General features: G+C 51.3%; 1 protein-coding gene across 1 annotated transcript in view; it reads left to right on the forward strand.

The window, feature by feature from the left end:
• SHANK3 (SH3 and multiple ankyrin repeat domains 3) overlaps positions 1-20872 on the forward strand; it is a gene marked incomplete at both ends in the record, with an annotated part of 518002 nt that overhangs the window by 356960 nt on the left and 140170 nt on the right. The window contains 2 exons of the mRNA XM_081330688.1: positions 18977-19180; positions 20357-20428. Of these exons, the coding sequence (XP_081186814.1) occupies positions 18977-19180; positions 20357-20428 (276 nt within the window). The remainder of the gene's footprint in view (positions 1-18976; positions 19181-20356; positions 20429-20872) is intronic.

The raw sequence follows: 20872 nt of genomic DNA on the forward strand, positions 1-20872 counted from the left end.
CTCAAATACTCGAACGCTGCGATCATGTCCCCCCAAGTCCTCCTTTTCTCCAGATTAGGTATACCCAGTTCCTGAAATCATTCTTGGTTTTGGCTCCGAACTCTTTTCTAAGTGGGGTGACCAAAATTGGAGGCCGTATCCTAAACGTGTCCTTACCAAGGCCTTGTAGACCAGCTCTGGTCCTTCAGGTGTGGGGGACAGGCGGAGGGCCCTTCTCAGTGGCTGCCTCAGCAGCTCTGGATCTCTGGATCGGTTGCTTCCCTTTGGATCTCCCGAGTCAGAGTGACCACGAGCCCCCCTGGAAAGGCACCTCCCGGCTGTCCCTGGGAAGCTGGCATCCAGCCTGGTTTGGGGACTCAAGCTGGCCGCTGTTTCTCACCTCGGTCACTTGATGGCCTGTGGACTTCAGTTCCCAGAATTCCCCAGCCAGCACCCTTGGAAAAGGGCTTGGGAAGCCTTCTCCCAAAGACGCTGCTCAAGGGGCAGCCCTCCACCCTTCTTCCTCTTTTAATCAGTTGTGAAATAGGCCACGGTTTCCAGCTTGAATTAATACTCCTGGGTGGAGGACCACTAGGGGAGAACCTTCAGGGTGTCTGCCATGTGCGGCCCACGCTTGCCGTTTTGAAGAGATGGAGGAGACGGACCGGGGAGGAGAACCCCGTCGTCTCTGGACGTGTGGAGGCAGGAGGGCGCCTGTTTCTGCTGCGGCCTTCGAAAAGGAACCGAGTTCTTCTCTGGCTTATTTTGGAGCAGAAACTCGGATGCCGTCCAAGCCCGTCTCGGGGAAGGTAGAACAGATGGAGCGGCTTGTCAAAACTGACCCAGAAAAACGAAGCCCATTAATCACAACTCACACACACACACACACACCTTGCAGTCTGAGAGAGTCAGATCCATCCCAGTTAGGACCCGCTCCCCGAACTGAAGTGAGAGGCCCCCAGGAGGGTCCGGAGAGCCCTGGCTGGCACGTGGTCCCAGCTCACGTTGCCCCCCCGCCTGTGGATCCAGGAAGCGAAGAGACCTCCCCCCCAGCAGAAGCTTCTTTCTAGCTGGGCTGAAGCGTCCATCGGAGGGAGCCCCCCCACCCCCCCAGGCGAGAGGGAACTCCTCTGGAAAGGGAGGCAGGAGGAAGAAGAGGGGGGGCTGTGCACCCTGCTTCCTGGAGGGGCTGGCTTTCCATGACGCTCCTGGCCAGTGAGGGTCTCCTCAAAGACCCCACCCCGGTCCTAATGAGCCAGGAACATGGGGGGGGGTGGCTCAGGGGCCAAGGAGACCCCTCCCCACCCAGGTTCAGGCCTTTCCGCCCAGCCTGCACTGAGGGCTCCTTTACTGCAAGGAGCCTCTTCGGCTCCCGAGCCCACCTGCCCTCCCCCCAGACTTCCACTTTCTGGGATTGGTCGTTTTAATGGATTTGGGGGGCAAGAAAAAGAGCAACCTTTTATTGTTTTAGCAATATTTAGAAAGAGCCCTCGGGGCCCAATAACTGCCTTTTCAGAATAATAATTTACGGATATGTTCTTCCTTCTAGGCAGTGAAGAGGTGGAGACCTTGAAGGGTTGGGAGACAAGCTCTGGGGGGGGGGCTTTTGAGAAGGGGGAGTCACGGCCGGCGGGGGCTGAATTAGCGGGGGAGGGGAGGATGAGTCCTGAAACTCTTTCTCTCATCTTCCAGGGGTGGGGGGATGGGGTGGGGGGAAGCCCTCCAACTCATCTGCATTGGAAGGCTGGAGAGGGCAATCCAGAATCCAGAACGGCAGAGCTGGAAGGGACCTTGGAGGTCCTCTAGTCCGACCCCCTGCTCAGGCAGGAGACCCTCTGCCACTTCAAACAAATGGCTGTGCAGTCCCTTCCCCAAAACCTCCAGTGATGGAGTAACAACTTCTGGAGGGAGGCCGTTTCACTGATCAATTGCTTTGGACAGCAATAAATTCCTCCTTAGTTCCAGGTTGCTTCTCTCCTTCCTTAGTTTCCATCCGTTTCTTCTTGTCCGGCTTTCAGACGCTTTGGAGAAGAGGTTGACACCCCCCCCCCTCTTCTCTGTGGAGATTCTCAGTCATGCCTTTGGGAAAAGCACTTTGGGGTTGAGCCCCTCCTCTTCGTGGCAGCCCCTCAAGTATGGGAAGACCGCAGTCACGTCTCCACGCACGTCCTTCTTTTCACTCCCGCAACCGTTCTTCTTGATCTTGTAGCCTTCAGCCCCCTCATCACCTTGCTTGCTCTTCTCTGCAGCCCTTCTGGAGTCCAAGGCTCTCTGGAGTTTGGCCCTCTCAGTGGGGCCACTAGGACCTGACCCAGGAAGCCTGGAGGCTGCCCCAAGACTGGCGCTCTCTGCTCCTGCCTGGCTGGGACTTGGTTGGTGGAGGCAGGAAAGGGCTTCCAAAGACAATAAAGTCCTGGGCAACAGCAGGGAGGGGCAAGTGAAGGGGACCCTGCCCTCCCCTATTCTTCAGCCCCACCCTCTCCCCCTGGTCCTCGGGGTTGTGTCGCAGGACACGGCCTTCCGTCCAGAATTCAGTCCACTCTTTGGGTTAGGAAACCCAAGTGTTTCCTCTAGTGCAGGGGTGGCCGACCCTGACAACTTTAAGCCAGCATAGCGTAGCATAGCTGACTGGGGGATTCTGGGAGTTGAGGTCCACAGATCTTACAGTTGCCAAGGTTGCTCTAGAGTCTAGAAAGTGATTTCCATAGTCCCAATTGAGGGAGGGAAGCGAGGGAGGGAGGGAGGGAGGGAATAAATTTCAATAATCCAGCCCAGGAAGAGCGAAGCAACCCAGAAGCCACAGCCTACAGAGGTCAGTCAGGGAAAAAGCACTTGCCAGGCACACAATGCAGCGTTACAGGCCCACTGCACCACTTTTGCCAGCAGAAATCAGGAGATGGGGCTTCGGACAAAGCGCAAGTGAGACCATGGGCCCCGGAGTAGGCCGGGGGGGGGGAAGAGGGGCAGGGAGAGCTCTGTGCCTCTCCGTCCCTGAGAAACGGCTGGGCAGCCGATGCTGAGGCACGCCAGAGCAAGCCAGAGGAGCCCCAGCCGAGCACTGGCCCAAGAGCCTTGGTCAGCCCAAGCAGGGCCGGGCAGCGGAGGTCGGCGTCGGTGGGCAGATCTCCTGACAACCGAAGCGTTGGGAAGTCAGCAGTTGGGAAGGCGAAGGCAGCTGCCGGCAACGAGCGGGAATGAATAAATGAAAGGGAAGAAAGAAAAATCGATTTCCTTATCTGCTGCCTATAGTTTGTTTGCCCGCTATTTCCCAGGTTTGTCCGCCCTTTGCATAATGTTGTTTATCCAAATGAGAAGGGCATGAACGAAATGCAAAACGGAAATGCAGGTGTTTTGTGTCTGCGAAACGAATGGAGAAGGGAATGGTGGAACCGGCCTGAACGGAGGGCCGATCTTGTGCAGTTGATAAATAGGTGCAGCCAGGAGTCAGGGTGGGTTTATTATCCCTGAAAAGGCTAAAATGTATGTCAGGAAATATGAATTGGTGTCAGCTGGGTTACTGCGGCTGTGTAAGAGAGGAGGGGCCCGCCGGCTGGCGATAATTGCATGTTATGCTCCAGGGAAGGGGAAGAATGAAAGAATCGGATATTTGTTTTCAGACAAAAATAGGGCAACCTTCGGAAGAATGGGATCTAAAGGAGAAAAGATTCTGCCAGGTGACCTGAATGGGGGTGTGTGAATGAGACGAGAGTCTGGACCACTCCAAGACCCAAGAAAATATTCTGTTTGGAATACTGCTTTGTGCATGTCTCCTTGCAGGAGAAGATGGCCAAGAAGTGAATGTCAAGCAACAAAGATGATAAATGATCATCTGCAATGAACGTTTGCAGAAACTGGGCCCATCTAGTCTGTTAGTCTAACGATGAGAAGGACTGGGGCGACATGACACCCTTCCAATATTTGAGGGGTTGTCCCAGAGAAGAGGGGGGGGTGTCAACCTATTCTCCAAAACACCTGGAGGCAGGACAAGAAGCAATGGGTGGAAACTGACCGAAGAGAGAAGCCATCTAGAACTAAGGAGAAACTTCCTAACTGTGAGGGCAATTAGCCAGTGGAACTCCTTGCCTCCAGAAATCATGGTTGCTCCATCGCTGGAGGCTTTTAAGAGGAGACCGAACGGCCACTTGTCTGGAATAGTGTAGGGTCTCCTGCTTGAGCAGGGGCTGGACTAGAAGACCTCCATAGTCCCTTCCAACTCTGTTATCCTGTAAGTCTGTACATCTAAAAATGAGATTGATAGGATTTCATGGTGAAAGAGAGAATTGGCGATGAAATATCCAGATGGTTGTCCCAAAGGTGTTTTTCCAAAAGACAACCGAGTGTTTTGTTTTTCTCTTGAAGATGTTTCACTTCTCATCCAAGAAGCTTCTTCATTTCAGAACTGACGTTCAGAAGGAAAAACAAAGTCCAGTTGCCTCTTGAAGAAGCTCCTTTGGGACAACCATGACCTGGATGACTATCTCCACAGATACATGGATGGTTATTTAGTAGCATCAAATCCAGATTTGGAGAACCAGCAGACACAGAGGAAAGGCAGGAAAGAACAGAATAACTGTAGGAAGATAAAGCATTAACAGGGTAAGAAGGCCAATTGATCTCCCAATGGAATGAACGAGACACAGATATAAGGAAAGAATTAAAACTTTTACGTTCTTGTGTGGCCCAGAAGTGTTTGGGGAGACTCTAATGGCAGAGATGAAAAGAAAGAAGGTATGAAAGAGAAAAATGGTTTTAAAGAGAAAGATTGCTGAAGAAAATGACAGTGAAAGAAAAATACTGTATAACAGGGCTCCCCAATCCCCGGTCCGTGGCACGCCAGCAACCGGTCCGCACAAACAAGCAAAGCCCCATCTGTGGGATGCAGGCAGCACACACAACCACACACACTCCGCTCCGTGGAAAAACCTCTCTCCACGGAACCGGTCCCTGGTGCCCAAAAGGTTCGGGGGCTTCTGCTGTATAACATGTATATGATGATGGCGATGGGGTTATCCATTCAGCTGTGTCCCACTCTTGGCGATTCTATGGGCCAGGTCAGAACACCTGTAACAAAATAGTCAAAAAAATACAAAAAAGAAAAAGTTAAAAGAAGCCTTGAAAGTACACGGTGACTTCGAGGGGAATGAACAGTTTTGGAAATGGTTGAAAAGAGCTAAGCAAGGCGTCCCCGACAGAATGAAAAGGATCAAAAATAGATGTCATTTGGGATGAAAGCAAAGTGAGGGAAAGTTCAACGGGCTCCATAAGATCCCCCCGGTCTCATCTCTTGTTCAATCCTGGTTTAAAAAAAAAAACACAACCTAAGATTATGTCAGCAGGTCACAGCAATCCAATATAAAACAGATTGAAAAGAAGTTGAATAATAACGGTCTTTATCTTCCTATGCTCAACGATTCACAGTGATAGGGATTGCGGTCACGGAATAAAGAGACGACTGCTACTTGGAAGCAAAAAAAATGGAGGATAGAGCCAGGGGAAAAAATAGAAGTGTAAGTATGCAATGGCCAGGCTGTGGCTTTTCCAGTTTTTTTCATCTCTTGTCTTTAATTTCTTGGGCTACTTCTTGCTCTTCAGACAATGCAATCTAGAAGTCCTTGGTCATCCAGATTCTGCTGCTCAGTTGGTAACTGAGGTTTAGGGTTAGGGCCCACATCTTGCATTTGCTGGAAGAGCTAAAAAGAATACAGTGGCACTCCTTGGTTTCTCTAATTTTTTATATATATACATATATATTTACACTTTTTAACCACTTACTTAGTGGGTACAGTTAACTGCGTTCTTTGAAACTGAGCGACTAGGTGGCCTTCCCTGGATGGGCAGTTAACCGCGGGTGTCCGGGGTCAGGTGCAAAAGAGCAGGTCCACACATGAGTTAAACTGCTTTTTTGCTAAAAGCCTATGCACAGGAATTTTCTCAGCTAACGGTTAGCGCCTGCTTGCAGTGAGATAAAGGTCAACAGCGTTCAAGGGGACTTCGAGTTAGTTTACTTGTGGCTATCAAGGGATTCTAGGCTGGTTCCTCTTTTGACTCTGCCCCCAACTTCTGCCACTCCTTCTCCTAAAGTCTCGCAACTTTTTCCCCATTGCCAGCATAGGCTGCATCCCACAGATGGGGCTTTGCTTGTTTGTGCGGACCGGTTGCTGGCATGCCACGGACCAGGGATTGGCGCAGTTTCGGTGTGATGCATTCGGCCTGCGGGCTGGCAGTTTGACATGCCTGCTGTAGACATTTCATGACCCAAGTAGGTAACGTCATCAGTGCTGGAAGGGAGTGTGGTCTGCAGGGTGGTGGAGGAGGAGGAGGAGGAGGAGTGAGGGATCCTTCGTGCTGCATGAGTTTGGTGGTTTTCTTGCAGACGTCTTGTGACCCAGCTAGCTAACATCGTCAGGGCTAGAAGCGAATGGGGTTGGCTCTCTGTTTATATATCATAGCTTGCCCAGTTGGTGTTGGCGTGAGGGGGTCTTGGGGTTTCCTTGGCTCAGCTGCTATTTACTCTTTGTTTGTCTGAGCTGGTAGTTCCTCGATTGGGCTCTTCAAGGAAAGCCCTAGATAAAATGTGCTGCGGCAGCCCAGTTGAGCTGTGACTGTGGGCAAAGCCTCTGTAATGGTGGCTCTTCCATTCATTATGTCCACCTGTGAGAAGACCCCTGGCCAGCCTGGTCAATGGTCAGAAGGGAAGGGAGTTGGGGTCTCAGAGGTTCGGCTGCTTGTCCGACGGTGGGGCCTTCTAGGTGGTGACCTGGAATTCAACTGGTCAAGCTTATGTGGAAGCAATGATTGCATGGCCCGCTGTTCTTCTGTCTGGTTTTTCCGAGTGGGCTTATTGGGTGAAGGGCCCTTGTTTCTCCATGCTGGAGCCGATCTCAGGCAGTTGCCCAAAGATTACTTTGACGTTGATTCAACATCACCATCGCCCTCAGTTGAAGAGAGCCTCAGCTGTCAACACCACGGAGGGAAGAGGGGTGTGAGTAAGCTCTGATCTTCAGCTCTGATGACAGAAACCTAGCTTAGCAACGAGGAGGGGAGGGGAGGGAAGGGGTGTAAAGCTGTCCTTCAGTTTCCTCTGTGGAGTTGGTTGAGCTAGGAGGAGGCCTGCCCTGCAGAGGGATCGCTTACACCTCCTGCCCTGCTCTGCTTCGTTCCAGGAGACAGAACACAGTCGGTAATTTAAGCTGCCCACTGAATATTGGAAGAGGTGCTTTTGTAGGGCCCTGGGTACGAAAGGGGCTGTGAGCCAAGAGTGTGGTGCAGCTGCAAAGAAGGCCGATGCCATTTTAGCCTCCGTCAACAAAACGGTTTCTAAATCCAGAAGGTTCCTGTTCATTTTCTCTTGCCACCTCCCTCAGGACCACGAGTTCTGGGCCGTGCTTTTCTAGCCTTGGAGAAGAGCTAGAACTGCTCTGTCCGTGACCAGGAAGGCATCAGAGGGAAAATACCAAGAGACGTTTTTTCTTGTTCCGGATGGAACAGGAAAAGCAGAATCCACCAAAGGTTAGAAAAACTGACTTTGTATTGGTAGGAAGAGTTTGAGGGTGGACTTCTTGGCCTAGTGAGATGGTGCGTTCACCTTGCCTGGATGTGATCCAGCAAAGCTTCTTGGCCATCCTAGGTTGCTTCTCTCTTGGATAAGAGATGGAAACTCACCAAGGAGAGAAGCAACCTGGAACTAAGGAGGAACTTCCTGACAGTGAGAACAATTAACCGGTGTAACCACCTGCCTCCAGAAGTGGCGAATGCTCCATCAATGGAGGTTTTAGCATCAAGAAGAGATTGGACAGCCCTTTGTCCAGAATGGTGTAGGGTCTCCCGCTTCCGTGGGGGGTTTTGGACTAGAAGACCTCCAAGGTCCCTTCCAACTCTCTTATTCTGGGAGGCTTAATTTTGGATTCCTGCCCTGAGCAGAAGGTTCGGCTGGATGGCCTCAAGGGAGCCTTCCAATGAGTCTCTATGCCCAACCACGAGAATGGTCCTGCCGTACCCAGGGCACCTTTGGGGGGCTTCCAGGTAGATTCCCTCCCAACTCAGGGATCAAAGGGGGGCTTAATTGGGAGTTCTCCTTGAATCTGTCAGCCTCCCCCCCCCCAGGTGACCATGAGTGTCTGCAGGAAACGTGGCCTAGCCACAGCATCGGCTGCCACTGAAAGGGAGGCCCTTTGCCTGCTCGGGAAAGGATGGAAGACGCCCTCCGACTGTTTGGTAGAGACGGGCCTGAAATATTCATAGAAACCAGCCGATGCCATTGGGTGCTTTGGTGCCCCTTAGGCCAGGGATAGGCAACCTTGGCCCCTTCGTGACTCGTGGAACTTCAACTCCCAGAATTCCTCAGCCAGCATGGCTCAGCATGGAAACCTCTCCCTTTCCCCTCAGCGTGGCTGGCTCAGGAATTCTGGGAGCTGAAGTCCACGTGTCATGAAAGAGCCAAGGTTGCCTACCCCTGGCCTAGACCTACGGGCCCTCGTCTTCTGTAAAACCCCACCCCCGGCCTCCCTCCCAATAGATTCGGGGCAGAACTTTCCTTGCAGGGTTCCCCTCCCTCCCTCCCTCCCCCACCCCCAGGAGAGGCTGCATCAGAGGCTCCTTTCAATCAGGGCATCTGCTGAGCAGGGGGAGAGGGGCACAGCACTCGAAGCTGACCCCCACGGCCTTACCCCGGTTTTTAGACAAGTGCCCCCCCTCCCAGCAGTGGGGGGGAGGAAGGGCTTGGAGGCTTCTCGATTAGGACACTGTTGGCTGGGGGGGGGTTGTCTGAGTTTGTAGTTCCTTCGTTGGGGTGTTGTCTCCTCCCATTTCCATTTCCAACACACACACACACACACACACACACACACACGCCTTCCCATGGCTTTAACATCAGTGTTCCTCAGCACATCCTCCTCGTGACACCCCGCAGCCCTCCTGTCCTCCTAGGAAGAAGAGGAGGAAGAAGAAGAAGAAGAAGAAGTTGGCGTGCATCCTGATGGTCACGTGATCAAAATTCAGATGCTTGGCAAGGGACTCACATTTACGACGGTCGCCGTGTCCTGGTGATCACGTGATCCCCTTTTGCAAGCTTCTCATGAGCAGTCAATGGGGGAAGCCAGATTCACTTAAAAACTGTGTTACTCACTTAACAACTGCAGCGATTCACTTAACAACGGAGGCAAAAAAGGTTGTAAAACGGGGCAAAACTCATTTAACAAATGTCTCACTTAGCGAGAGAAATTTTGGGCTCAGTTGTGGTCGTAAGCCGAGGACGCTATTCATTCCTTGCACCGGATCGCGTCTGACCTTCGACAGCACCGGCCTTTCTACGTCCTAAAATTCCTCCACTCATTTTCTCTCTCATTTCCCGAGGCAGATCTATCCAGACGGAGACATTCATCTACCTGCCCTACTTTTTGACTCTTACATATCACTGGCAATCCTTCACTTCCCTGTCAAATGGCCCCGTCTTGCTCTTCAGGACATTCGTTTCCAAGCCACTGCCCTTCCTTGCGTCATCCCGTCGACGGAGGCCCAGCGCACGGTGAAGGACGTGAGCAACTCTCCAGGGCACCAGCTCCAGGTGGATCGGTCTTCACTTTTTCTGCAGCTTCCCCCTCCCCTTGAAAATACCTGGGGGAGAGGACACCCAACACGGCTTCCCAGCCAACCATGTAGCATCCTTGCTATACAAAGTGCTACGCACATTCACGCCCACAACCAACACGCCTCTGATGTCCGCACAAGCTTGCCTTGTACATTTGCCCACCAATCCGGTACACAACTAAGAGTTGCTGGGTTTTCACTAGTGAGCAAAAGTCAGGGACACGGGGCCCTAACCTTGAGCCAGCGGGAACAGATCAAGTGTGGCAAAGGAAAGCAGAGAGAGACTCAAAGGTAACGGGGGCCTTGGGTGCAATCCCAAAGTAGCTGGAGCACCACTTGGAGCTCAGTGGCATGGACTAAACCCCTGTCAGTCAGTTGCAAAAGGCGGCTTGACTCGTATCCGCTTCCATTCCACAACAAGATCCCTAGCCCCCCCCCCAAAAAAAACATCCACCTCTGCCTATCCCAGGGAAGGACCGGATAGGTGGACAAAAATGCCAAATCCGGTCTGAACATCTGGCTGACTGTGTGATGAACCACGCATCAAAATTGAACAAAAAGTAAAACGCCAATAATTTTTAAAAAAATAAATGAATGAAAAAACTAACAAGAAAACCCAAACCAGCAAAAACCTGGGAAGCTGGCTGGGAAGATCACGTGGCAACCGGGGCCAGGATGCCAAGCTCCTGCGTTCTGATCCGTGAGGATGCTGCAAGGTTCATCGGGGCGAGGAGCGGTTTTGAGTCCCTTCTCCCAGTCATAACTGTGAACGATTGCTAAAAGAAAGGCTGTAAGTCAAGGACCAAAGCCCGCTAGTTAGACCATGCTGGTTGGAGAATTCTGGGCGTTGAAGTCCACAAGTTGCCGAAGTTTGGAGACTCCCGAATTAGACCATGCTGGTTGGAGAGTTCTGGGATTTGAACTGGCGGCCGAGGCTGGAGAGCCCTGGCTGGCCTCTGGTGGGATTCAGAAATGTGAACAACCGGTTCTCTGTGTGGATGCAGCTTCTGGAAGTCTGTTCTGGGCCTGGGCAACAAAAAATTAGCTACCGGTTCTGCCAAAGTGGTGCGAACCGGCTTAATCCCACCACTGGCTTTGTGGGTTCCCTGTTCTGCACTCCAAGGAGACTCAAGAGCCGGTTTAATTGCTTCCCCAAGGTAAAGGGGTTAGGGTAAAGGTTCCCCCGCACATGCGTGCTAGTCGTTTCCGACTCTAGGGGCCGGTGCTCATCTCCGTTTCAAAGCCAAAGAGCCAGCACTTGTCCGAGGACGTCTCCGTGGTCATGTGGCCGGCATGACTAGATGCCAAAGGCGCACGGAACGCTGTTACCTTCCCACCGGAGTGGTCCCTATTCTTCTACTTGCATTTTTACGTGCTTTCGAACTGCTAGGTTGGCAGAAGCCAGGACGAGTAACAGGCGCTCACTCTGTTACGCGGCACTCGGGATTCAACCCGCCAAACTGCCGACCATCTGATCGACAAGCTCAGCGTCCTAACCCACTGAGCCACCGCATCCCTTTGGCTTCCCCAAAGCCACCCTTAATTTCAAGTCTTTTGCCAAGGATCCTTAACTGTCCAAACTTTCTCCTTTTGTTAGCTCAGGGGTAGGCAACCTCGGCTCTTTTATGACTCGTGGACTTCAACTCCCAGAATTCCTGAGCCAGCTATGCTGGCTCAGGAATTCTGGGAGTTGAAGTCCACGAGTCATAAAAGAGCCGAGGTTGCCAACCCCTGTGTTAGCTTGTTAAAAAGCCTGCCTTTTTAAATACGCAGATTTCATCAAGCATCTTTCTTTGAATTCAGCATTAATTCCACCCCCTTTTCATGAATTAATGATTCTAATTCTCTTGCCCAACCTGAATGCATTACTGGGCGCATTTGAAGCTTCTCCTACGTAGTTACAGGCTGGAAGTTCAGTTCCCCCCATAAAAGGGCCGGTCCTAGAGAAAGAGAGGGCAGAGGAGGAGACGTGCCATCAACACAGTGAACGTAAATTTGGGCAAATTTCAGAAGACGGTGGAGGAGAGGGGTGTGCCGGCATGCTCTGGTCCACGAGGTCACGAAGAGTCGAACACGACTTAGCAACTGCACAACAACAGAAGAGGAGAGATGCTTCATTAGATGAAGTAAAAAGGCCAGCAGACCAGCATCTTAACTAAAAATGTGGAATTCCTCCTTTTGATATCTAGTATTATCCGTGGTATCCAATATCCTTTCCAATGCCTGGTGTCCAACCTGCAGCCCTGAGAGACTCTGTTTTGGAGGATTTAATTGATCCTTTACAAAATAATAGGCCTGCCGCTATGACTTAAAAGCGACTGCTAAATATTCAAGAGGATGGGACAGAGTTTAAGGACCTGGCCTGCCCAGAGTATCTGCACAGCTGGGAATCTTCCTTTGCCCCCAGAAGAACCAGTTCTGTAAGGTCAAAAATAATTCGGCGACAGCTTTTTCATCTCTGCTGGACACCCTTCCATCTTTCTGGGAACAAAGTGGTGGATTCAAGTGGTGACCAGCCCAGCCAGCGTCCATCCGATGGAACTCCGTGCCTCTTGGCTGCTGATTGGCTCACAGATTAATTTATTAAATTAATCACTCTTGCAGAGACTCTGGGTGGCTTACAAAATGATACAAAGATAACCCAAAACAAATATTAGCTTTGTTTTGAAACTTGTGTTGTTTTTTTGTGATTTTCTAAAACTAGATATCCATCACAGGATGGAAGGGGGGGGGCGGAGATGGCAAGTAAAGGAAAGGAAAAGAGGAGAGAGAAGAGGAAAGGGAAGAGAAGAGAAGAAAGAAAAAAAACCAAGATTGAAAGCATTTATGGTAGCCAAAAAAGTGATATTAAAGTGCTTCATCTTTTGTTCCATTTCCAAACAAGCCTCTTTTTGCCAGACGTCCTTGGTGGAGAAGTAGTTAAGAATTGGTGGATCTTTTAATTTTCCATTTCTTTTGCTCTTCTAAAGTTAGGTAAGCTGCTTTAAATGGAAACAAATTAATTGCAGAGCGTGGTATGAATAAATATGACTCAGTTATTAGTTTGCGAGTGACTAAAATTCATGTAAATTCTGCCTTTTTTTCGAGCTTTTTCTCTTTTGCATATGATTCAAAAAGCAGCTTTGGGGATAGAGAAGCAGGAAGCCACACGGGCCAATTTGGCCACAGGTGGACCCAGGTGAGATGCTTGTTTAGGGAGAGGAGCAAATCCTGGGAGCCCTGCTCGGGGGTGTGTGTCTTCCTGTCCCCCCCCCCCGTCCAATGCTGGGGGAGCCCTCTCAGGTTGTTTTTTTAATTCCATTTATATCCCGCCCTTCTCCGAAGACTCAGGGCGGCTTACAAGCTTAGCAGTAGCCTTCATTCTATGTATATGCCTGCTTGTTAGGGCTTTCACACACACCCCAAGCGGCATTATTACAAAGTCAGCTTAATTGCCCCCAACAATCTGGGTCCTCATTTTACCTACCTGGGAAGGATGGAAGGCTGAGTCAACCTTGAGCCTGGTGGGACTCGAACCTGCACTAATGGCAGGCAGCTGGGGTTACTTAAGGAGGCATTAGCGGCCCAGTGCTCCACCAAGGCTCTTATAGTTTTGCAAAGAGCAAGGTTGGGATTCACACACACACACACACACACACACAGACATTTTTATTTCTCAAAAGACAAGCTTGTTCCCCTTTTCTCCATCCTGTTCTCCAAAGCCCCCGAAGGCAGGACAAGAAGCGACGGATGGAAACTCATCCAGGAGAGAAGCAACCTGGAATTAAGGAGAAGTTTCCTGGCAGTGAGAACAATCAACCAGCGGAACAGAAGTTGCCTTCAGAAGTTGTGGGTGTTTCATTACTGGAGGTTTTTAAGAAGAGACTGGACAGCCATTTGGGATGGTATATAGTCTCCGGACTGAGCAGGGGGTCGGACTAGGTGACCTCCAAGGTCCCTTGCAGCTCTGTTATTCTGCGTTCCCTCGTGGCAATTTGCCGGCTATCTGGGGCAAATCCGTTTGTCACGGGCACATCTTGAGGGCACTTCCTGCGTATAGAAATCTGCAGCTCTGCAGAATTACAGCCCAGCAAGGGTTTCCGTTCAAGACTAAATGGGATTTCGTGCAATCCTGTTAAAGCATTATGGTTTTCATGCTCAGAAAAACTAATTCCTGCAAAGCATGATTACACCCTGCACCGACATCTATTCACACACGGCAGCTTTTCTCTGATCCGTGGAAGCCGGCTGGTTGTGGTTTTTTTTAAAAAAAAAACACGTTCTTTTCTTTTGAGTTTTAATTCACTGATCTCAGGTGCTGCAGGAGATTTTCTAGAATCCTTCCAGGTGGGGATCAGAGAGATCAAAATGCAACTGCAGCGACTCACCCTTTGCATTTTACTCGCCACGGCCAATTTGCCCCAGGACAGCCCGCCCCGGGACAATTCAACAATTCAATTTAATTATTTAAAATAAAAAAAATGGTTTTAATTTTTGCCATTCGCGTTTCATTCTGTCCCTTCTTTGGCATCACTGGAGGCTTTTAAAAATGGTCAAAAGCCACTTTTTTCAGGGCCATTGTAATTTTGAATGGTCAGTAAATAAACGGTTGTAATACGAGGACTACTTATCCTTTGCTGTCCATTCTGCACCTATAAGTAAGACTTGCTTTTCTTCCACCTCTGACTTGTTGCGTCCCGGATCTTCAGCTGGACTGAGGCGTCCCCTAAGATGTTTTCAGGGTCATTCGGAGGCCCTTTTCCAAGGTCCGGGCCTGGCCAGTGGCTGGACTCTGCGGCCCACGTGGGGTCCCAGCCCCGGATTAGGTGGTCCACAGCCTTGTCTTGTGGTGGTTGACGTTGTTGTGGTTTCCCATTTTCTCCATTTTTGTCTCCAGGCATCTGTGGCTTCTGTCGGTTCTCCTGCTGCAAATGTTGCTCCTTCTGTCTCTCTCCGAGGGGGCCAGTCTGGAGCCGCTGCCAAATTCCCTCACTCCTCACCTGGCCCCCCGTTTATTTTGGGTACGAAACAGGCAGACGTCGTTCTTGTTCTGCTTTTAGCAAAGGCTCTTTTTCTACAGAGCCCGGGTCCTTTTCCTCCGGCCTTCCTCCTCCTCCTCTGCCCTTCTCCTCCTCCTCCCTTCCTCTTCCTTCTTCTCTTCCTTCTCCCCTGTTGTGATTCAGGGTCAGCCTGTGGGTTCGGCAGTTGGGTCGGACGATTCAGAGGAGGAGGAGGAGGGTGTTGGAGAGCTTGGTGAGGATAGCCTTGAGGCTCCGCAGAGCCCTCAGCCAGGCCCCTCCCATTTGGTTACCACGCAGACCCAGCTGTGTGAGCCTGACAGCGTGGATGAAGATGACCCACAGCTGGCCCTGTTCAAGGACACCCGATGCAGGAGGCAGTCAATCAGGAGTAAACAGAGGAAGGCAATGGGGCACCTCGGAAGGAGGCAGAGAGAAGCCACGCCCTGAACTGTTTAAAAGGGGAATGTGTGGGAGGGCTGGTTTGCTGAAGGCAACCGCTTGAATAGCTCCTGTTTCATGGTTCATGTTTTGTTTTGCTCTGTTTTATGTCAATAAATTTGGCAGGCTTAGTTCCAGCCTCTTGCCGTTTTGTAAAGGGGTTGTCCCTGCCTTTTCTGCAGGGCCGGTAGCAGGCTGGTACAGAACAAAGATGTAAAGCTAAAATAATCAGTCCGAGTGCTGGTTGAGAGCTGGTCTTCTGACAAACAGTGCCCCTATTTTTCATAGTTATTCCACTTGATTTTCACTGGATTGCCAGCACAAAGGCTCCTGAGAATCTCTCGGTGCCCATTCAGTGAAATGTCAGAACATGTATCAAAATGTCGGGACGTGGGCTCGCTCCCAGCAGCACGCCAGCCTCACACAGTCCCGAGCTGTGTTTACTCAGGGGCCGGCAGCCTCCGCTGCAAACCGGCCTTTGGTCAACAGGCTTTTTTACACCAGGGTGGGTGCAGCTGGCGCCCTCAGACGGCCCGCGCTCTTCTGATGACCATTTCAATTTACGTCTCACCTTCCTGCCCAGATGGCGCTAAGTAGAGCTGGGTGAGAAGTAAAATACTTTTTACCGGACAATGCAGAGTAACCCGAATAGGTCTGACATGTTTAGGTACGCTGAGGTATGTTTATGAACGAGGTCAGGCTGCATCCTCTCCCCTTACTTATTCAACTTTTATGCAGAATATATATTCAGGGGAGCTCATTGGCAGAAGGGGTGGCCCTCTGCTTGCTTGGATATGAACCTGTTTAAAAATTCATCGCCAGAGCTGGACACCTTGGTCATATGTGGGATCAGGGCTCTGCCCCCTGCACACACACACACACACACACACACACACACACACACACACACACACCTGGAGGCAAGAGCCATTCCACTGGTTAATTGTCCTCACTATCGGGAAGTTTCTCCTTAGTTCCAGGTTGCTTCTCTCCTTGACGAGTTTCCATCCGTTGCTTCTTGTCCTGCCTTCAAGGGCTTTGGAGAATAGCTTGACTCCCTCTTCTTTGGGGAAGCCCCTGAGATACTGGAACACTGCTGTCATGTCACCCCTCACCCTTCTCTTCGTTAAACTACACATACCCAATTCCAGCAACCGTTCCCTATATGTTTTAGCCTCCAGATTCCTAATGAGCTTTGTTGCTCTTCTCTGCATACTTTCCAGTGTACCAGCGTCTTTTTCATATTGAGGCTAACAAAACAGGGTGCAATATTCCAAGTGTGGCCTTATCAAGACATTATAAAGTGGTATAATCACTTTTTTATGCCTTGGTAAGACCACATTTGGAATATTGATAGTTGGACTTCCAGATACTGGTGAAAAGTAGGGTATAAAAATGGCACGGCTGATCAAGAAGGGTGGCAGATTATTTTAGGGTGTTTCCCCACATTTTTTTTCCATGTCAACCCCTCCCCCCCATTTCCTCTTCTTTTATAGAGGCAGTGGGTGTCCTCAGCTCGCAAGCCTCTGCATTATTCATTTTCATCTTGAATTCAGAGTTTGCGTGCTCTCTCTTGCGGTTCCCAGCTTTCAATCTCTCTCTCTCTCTCTCTCTCTCTTTCTTTCTCTGTCTCTCTCTCTTTCTCTCTCTCTCTCAATCTGTCTCTCGCTCTCGCTCTTTCTCATCTCTCTGTCTCTCTCATCTCTCTTATCTCTCTCTCTCTCATCTCTCTCTGTCTCTCTCCATCTCTCTCTCTGCCTCTCTCTTTGTCTGTCTCTCTTTCTCTTTCTCTGTCTCAATCTGTCTGTCTCTCTTTCTCCTCTCTCTCTCTGTCTCTCTGTGTGTCTCTCTTCTCTCTCTCTCTCTCTCTCTCTCTCTCTCTCTCTCTCTCTCTCTCTCTCTCTCTCTCTCTCTCTCTCTCTCTCTTCTCTCCGTTTCTTTGATAAAGCAGCAACCAAGCTTCAGGAGAGCCATAATTTTCTTCCTAGGCATAAATATCAGAAAGGCCCCTTTTTCAGTCCTTGCCTGGCACAGGGAGAGGAACAATTTCTCAGGAAAGGGGTAAAGAAGAGGGGGATCTTCATTTTTTTGGGGGGGGGAATTTAAAGGTCAGTGCCAACGCATGGAATTGCATCCCATTAGCAATCGCCAGCCAGAGCAAATCCTCCATAAGATGGGAGATCCCACACGATCCTTGAGCCAGAATAAGGGAACAGAATAAAGAGAGTTGGAAGGGGCCTCGGAGGTCCTCTAGCCCAACCCCCTGCTCAAGCAGGAGACCCTATAATACCAGGAGTGTCCAACCTTGGAACTTTAAGACCTGTGGACTTCAAGTCCCAGAATTCCCCAGCCAGCCATAGGAAAGTAGAACTTCTCAAGAACAAACCAACTTCCTGAAATCCTCATTATTTCCTGCAGAAATTCTAGTATGGTTTGGCTAGGAGAACTTTCCGTCGGATGAATTAAAGCAGGGCTGCCAACCTTGGCAACTTTAAGACCTGTGGACTTCAACTCCCAGAATTCTGGCTGGGGAATTCTGGGAATTGAAGTCCACAAGTCTTAAAGTTCCCACATTGTCCAGTCTCTTCTTTAAAAACCTCCAGTGTTGGAACACCCACAATTGCTGCAGGGAAGCCGATCCATTAATTGATTGTTCTGGCTGTCAGGAAACGTCAGGACATGCTCCAGGGGCAGCCCCATACAAAGCACATTGCAGCAATCCAGAGGGCTTGGCGCCAAGGTCTGGATGGCGGTTGACAAGTCCCTCTGGCTCCAGGGAAGCTCCGGCTGTCAATTTAGGCCTTTCTGATCTGTGCATTTCTGATCCCCAAATGAGCTGCCTGGTTCCTGGAAGAGCACCCCCAGCCCCACCCACCCTGGAAAATAACGACACACCTACGCACCCCTCTGAGACAGGCAGCAAAAGCCACTTGTTGTAGTCTTTGATAAACTCTCCGATGTTTGTGCGCCAAATGGATAGTCTTTGCTTTACGACAATCGGGACCTGAATTTCCGTTGATAAGCAAGGCGGTCGTTAAGTCAGTTGTGCCCGATTTTGAGACTTTTTTGCCATGGTTGTTAAGCGAATCACACAGCCATTAAGTGAATCCAGCTTCCCCCATTGACTTTTACCTGTTGGGACGGTTGCAAGTGGAGATACGGCAACGATGCTGCAACCACCATTTTATTTATTTTTCACATTTTTGGGGCCCCTCTCTCCTTCACAGGGGGGGCCTGGACAGTATAGGTATAACCTAAAAATCTACATATGAGGTTGCAGATCACGTTGTGACCGGCTGCCAGCTGAGGGCAGGATCCGACTTTTCTTTCCTATAAACGATGCTTCGGTGGTTAGATGGCCTCACCCTTGATACAGATATTCCTCATGGCCACAACGGAGTCCAGAATTTCCGTTGCTAAGCGAGACATTTGCTAAGTGAGTTTTGCCCCATTCTGAGACTTTTTTGTCCCAGTTGTTAAGTGAATCACTGCCGTTGTTAAGTGAGAAGCATGGTTGTTAAGTGACACTGGTTCCCCCCCTTGACTTTGCTCGTCAGAAGGTCGCAAAAGGGGATCACGTCACCCCAGGGACACGCCGACCATCATCAATGTGGGTCAGTTGTCCAGCGTCTGAAGCACGCCGCAGTGGCTGTAAGTGTGGAAAAACCATCACTGGTCCCTTTTTCAGTGATGTTGTAACTTTGAATGGTCTCTAAAGGAACCGTTGTAAGTCAAGGACTGCCTGTGCCTGAACGTAGATCTTTTTAAGCTTCGCATGTTATTGTGGTTTCTTGAATGCCGGTGAAATGTTAATGGGTGTTGGAAATCCAGGGACACCACGCCGTCTGCAGAGTCAATGTATTGTACGGGGTCCAAACAGCCCCGCGGGGCTCTGGGCGCCTTGCTTCTGCGCCCCCCCCCCCCGCCTGGACAGCGTCTGACGCTCTCCCCCCTTTGCCTCCCCCCCTCCACAGAAGTGTCTGCGCCTGAACCCCGATGTCCCCATCTGGACCTCCAAGCAGCGCATCCTTTGCACCCTGAACCACAGCCTGAAGGACGTCCTGAATTATGGCCTCTTCCAGCCGGCCTTCAACGGCCGGGCGGGGAAGTTCCTGGACGAAGAGCGGCTGCTGCGGGAGTACCCCCTGAACCCGGAGACCCCCGTCCCTTACCTGGAGGTAGTGGCTGGCAGGCCTCGACCTGGTTTGGGGAGGGGGGGCCCTCCCCACTTTGCAACTTCTGCCCGCCCCCGCCTGCCCCAGGACCCAGCAGGCAGCGACTCCCGGGCACCAGCAACGCCCCGGTGGTTTCGGGGGATGACGCTGAAAAGGGGGCTTTGCCGGTAGGGAGGGGGGATCCGAGGGGGTCCGTTGCTGGGAAGCCCGAGGGGAACCCCGGTTCATCCTGACATGCAGGGCAAGGTCAGAGGTTCTTCAAGCAAAGGTGGGACTAAGGTGTCTGAGCTGGGCGGTGACATCATCAGTGCTAGAAGGGGAGGAGGGGAGAAGAGGAGGAAGAGGAGGGGGGTTATGGGGTCCTTGGTACTCTCTTATGTCACAGGCGTCCTCAACGATGAAACACAAACACGGCTAAGGAACGAGTGACGAGGTTTATTCTCCCAACACAAAGCAAACCACAATAAAGTCAGCGTTGGCAGCATTTTTTGTAGACATTTCATTAGCACAACTAGGTCACGTCATCAGGGCTAGTGTTCGCTAACACTGATGAGGTCGTTCCCTAGTTGGGTCATGAAACGTCTGCAAGGAAACCACCCAGCTCGGAGAGCACCAGGGACCCCACAGTTCAACTTTGTAGGAGAACCTACAAAGGTTCTCCTTCTTGGCTCAGGAATTCTGGGAGTTGAAGTTCACGGGTCCTAAAGGGGCCCTAGTTGCCCACCCACCCTAGTTGCCAACCAACGCTTGGAGTGGGGTGTCCTTAAAGAGCAGCCTTTGGATTCGCTGTGTTTCGCCAGCCGCAGAAGCTTTAAGCCAGCAGCTGCTGGTCTGGCCTGGCCTTCCCTTGGCCTTGGGACCTGCTGGCACTTGGCGGGGGAGCCAGCAGCCTGGTGGAGAGCTGCAGGCCACCTTTGCAGCAGTCCGGGGAGGGTGGGATGGATTGAACCCGCGGGTCAGCAGACTTTCTATTGACCAGCAGCCCAAATCTCTGGACGCTCGGAAGAGCAGCCTGTCAAAGGAGCCACAGACCGTGAAACAGCCCAGCTGTGGCTGTTCCAGGGAGGGCGCCTCGGGGCCAGAGAGCTCCGCCGGAGTCACGGGCTCCAGTCAATGGACGTTTGACCGATGCTGAGGCTGGCGGCTGACGCTCCTTCCTCTCTTTGCCTCCCACTCCAGTTCCGATACAAGAGGCGTGTCTATTCCCAGCCGCTGCTGGATGACAAGCAGTTTGCCAAGCTGCACACGAAGGTAAGCCGTGGCCCTGGGGGGCGGGGGGGGGCACAGGTCAAACTCCACAGAGGCGGCTGCAAGCCCTGAGCTTCGCCCCACCCTCTGAGGCCGGTGGGCTGGGCTGGGCACGATGGGGCTTCTCCGGGGTTCCCGGTCTTCTCTCCCTTGAGGCAGCCAGACCCACTGAAGGGAGCCCCGTTTCCAGGGCCAAAAGGGAGGTGAAATCCGGGGGCAGGTAAGACTCGAGGGACACCCAGGTCTTCTGCACTTCTGCCTGGCCCCACCTTGCTCGCATAGACCTCGTGTTACAGCACAGAACACAGAATAACAGGGTTCAAAGGGGCCTTGGAGGTCTTCTAGCCCACCCCCCTGCTCAAGCAGGGAACCCCATACCATTCCAGAGAAATGGCTGCCCAATCTTTTCCGGTGTTGGAGCACCCACAACATCTGGTGGCAAGCAGT

The sequence above is a fragment of the Vipera berus genome (genome assembly GCF_964194415.1).
Source record: "Vipera berus genome assembly, chromosome: 6".
NCBI lineage: Eukaryota > Metazoa > Chordata > Lepidosauria > Squamata > Viperidae > Vipera > Vipera berus.